This window comes from Capsicum annuum, chromosome 9 (genome assembly GCF_002878395.1).
Source record: "Capsicum annuum cultivar UCD-10X-F1 chromosome 9, UCD10Xv1.1, whole genome shotgun sequence".
Lineage (NCBI taxonomy): Eukaryota > Viridiplantae > Streptophyta > Magnoliopsida > Solanales > Solanaceae > Capsicum > Capsicum annuum.
Genome location: NC_061119.1, coordinates 80560003 through 80563262, shown reverse-complemented (window position 1 = coordinate 80563262; position 3260 = coordinate 80560003). Strand labels below are relative to the sequence as shown.

Here is a 3260-nt window from a genome sequence, read left to right as displayed (position 1 = left end):
TACAGTAAAAGATGATGTAAAATAGATGCGGGGAAGGATTAAGATTTTGAACAGAGAAAAGTAACTCAAATACAATAAAAGATGATGTAAAAATAGAGGGTGGAGAAGGATAAGATTTTGAACTAACAAATATAGTGAAGTAATTAGATAATAAACATATTACTATCCATAAATTTCAAACTAAAGTGATGTGAACTATAAAATAACAGTTTAAAAATACAGAATATACAATTGAACAAAATTAATATATCTATTTTATTTTTGTACTAATAAGAAGAGCACTTGATACTTTTATCAATACAGTTAATAAGTTAGTAAAAATCAATATTAACAATCTAATAATTTTAGATAGTGAACAAAGTAACTTTTTTTATAGCCACACAATTCTTTATCTTTTTTTATATAGTTTTGATTTTGGGATAGTGGGAGTGGATCGGGGGTTGGGGGTCGGGTATACTTTTTTGAATTATTTATTAAAAAAATATATTTAATATTTCATAATTAATTTACATCAATTATATCAATGTGATACAATAAAGAGAAAATGGCCAAAAAACCCTCCAACCTTTACCCCAAATCTCAACTACACACTTATACTTTGCGGGGGTCCTATGACCCCGCTGAAATATTTAAAACTGAAATTATAACACCCCTAAAAAGACACAACCACATTTTTGTTGGGTGGTGAAACACACATATTTTGACACGTGTAAAATGTATTTAATTTTATTTAATTCATTTTCCTTTCAGAATTTACTTCATTTTTTTGTTCTTCTTTTTCTTTCTTTTCTCTACATCTTATTTTCTTCAATCTCAATTCATTTTTCCCCTTTCTCTTCATCTTCTTTTCTTCAATCTCAAAAGCAAAAATGAACTCATTAAATTTTCTTTACTTTCTCTTTCTATCATTTTCTTCAATTTCAGAAATCAAAGAATACCCATTTGTCAATCTTTTTCCTTTTTCTTTTCTTTCTTCTTTTAATTTATCAACTATGAAAATTGATGTTGAATTTATGATTGTACAAGATCTTTGGCACCGATTTTTCATAATTTTCTGTGAATACCCACCTGATTTATTTTTTGTGAATACCCACCTAATTTGGTGCTGATTTTTTAATTTCTAGAAATTCAAGAAATGTGGATTTGATTGTTATTTATATCGGATGTGAAGAAAATCATAGAGTACAAGTCAGTAAAGATAAGATTGTTGTTTACTTCATAATTTTAAGAGGTCTAAGGAAAACCTACGAGGATTGTTGTCATGTTCGAGTGATTCTAAAAGGATTGGGTGTTAAAATCAATGAAAGAGATGTATTGATACATTTGAGGTTCAAAGAGGAGCTGAAAGAATTGCTGGGAAATGAATACAGTAGAGGGAGATTTCCTAGAATATTTTTAGGCAAAAAATACATTGGTGGAGATGATGAAATACGGCAAATGAATGAGGATGGAAAGCTCAATAAGTTCATTGAAAACTGTGAAATACTAGAGGATGGTGTTGTAATTGGAGGTTATAATTGTGAGGCCTGTGGAGATATTAAATTTGTACCATGTGAGACATGTTCGGAGAGCTGTAAAATTTATTATGAAGAAGAAGAAGAAGAAGAAGAAGAAAAAATTAAAGACGATGAATTTGGCTTCCAGAGATGTCCAGATTGTACTGAAAATGGGCATATTCGTTGTCCATTTTAATTTGTTGTGATTAAGGTTGATCACAAAATAATCTTGGTCTTCTTTTTTTTACCTTATTTTGTTTGTATTATTTTTTTCTTTTTGGATGATGTTTGTTGTACAGTGAGGAGTTTTGATTAATATTAATATATATATATATATAATAATTTAATATATAAAAGAAATATTAAAAATAAAATTTTAATATTTTTTTGTTGCTCACTCTCTTTAAGAGAGTGAAACACACTCTCTATGCCACGTCAGCCTTCAGGGGTATTATAATTTCAGTTTTAAATAGTTCAGGGAGGTCATAGGACCCCCGCAAAGTATAAGTGTGTAGTTGGGATTTAGGGTAAAGGTTGGAGGGGTTTTTTGCCATTTTCTCTATAATAAAAATTGATCGATTTTATTATTTCAGTGAATAAGTTAAGATTTTTAATGACTAATGCTTTTGAAATATTCTACGCATCGCGCGGGTACCTATACTAGGGTTAAATAAAATTAGACTATAAATTTAGTGAAGTTAACTCATATTATCAGTGAAGGGGTCCTCGGAGTAACTGGTAAAGTTATTGTTATGTGACTGGGAGGTCACAGGTTCGCACCGTGAAAATATTCTCTTGCAGAAATGTGGAAAAAAGTTGTGTACAATAAACCTTTATGATTTGGCTCTTCTCCAGAACCAACGCATAGCAGAAGTTTTAGTGTATTGATTATTTTTTTAAAAAAATCTAATATTATCGTTGTCACATTCTGGTACCGCTTCGCGTAAATAAGATTAATTATTTCATATCTAATAATATTTTATTAATTTAGAAGAGGAAAAAAAGAAACTACGACAATAAGATGATATCTTTTTTGATGTAGAAGATAATGTATTTCTATTATTACTTCCTCTGTTGCATTTATTTACTCCCTTATTAAAAATAATTTTTTAATTTGTTTGTCTAATTTATGAAATAAAGAGAACTTTATCATTTTTTTCACAATATTACCACTTAAAATTTAGAGATTCAAAGTATAACTAATAAGATAAGTTTAGTACAAAAATAAATTGGTAATAAATACTTTCTTAATGAGATTACCAAGTCTACGTTGGTCAAGTCAAAATCAAATTGAGCAAAAATTATATAAATTAAAATGGGTGCATCTGATTTTTGACCTCGGAACTTGCATGCTACATTTTTCCCACTTAAATCCATTTTAGGTTCTCTCTATTTATTCAAGGCAAATGATACTACCTCTGTTTTAAAATAGTTGGCGCTTGTTAACTTGACACTTTCTTTAGAAAAATATTTGTTAGGAGATTATTTCATAAATCTTGACTTATTAATTATGCTTTAAGAATATATATTTGAGTATATACATTTTATGTAATCTGTGATGACCTTTTCTGTCATTATATATAAGCCTTTCATTTAAAATTTCATGTTAAAATTCTTTTCGAATTCAAAGTTATAAATTTCAGGCTAGGTTAGTTTTGGATGAAACCAGAGTAAGGTACAACCTAAAGTACTCTAAAAGGTACAACCTAAAGCACTCTAAAAATAATTTGAATAAGTATGGTGGTGATTAATTTGATCCCTCAT

The 3260-nt window shown here is 28.5% G+C and overlaps 1 protein-coding gene across 1 annotated transcript; it reads left to right on the top strand.

Moving 5' to 3' along the window:
• Positions 1-1098: 1098 nt before the first annotated feature.
• LOC124887092 (uncharacterized protein At3g28850-like) lies at positions 1099-1796 on the top strand (the record flags this gene model as incomplete). The annotated part of the gene is made up of 1 exon (XM_047396271.1): positions 1099-1796. A coding segment is annotated over one exon (594 nt), but the record flags the coding sequence as incomplete, so codon positions are not given.
• Positions 1797-3260: the final 1464 nt, after the last annotated feature.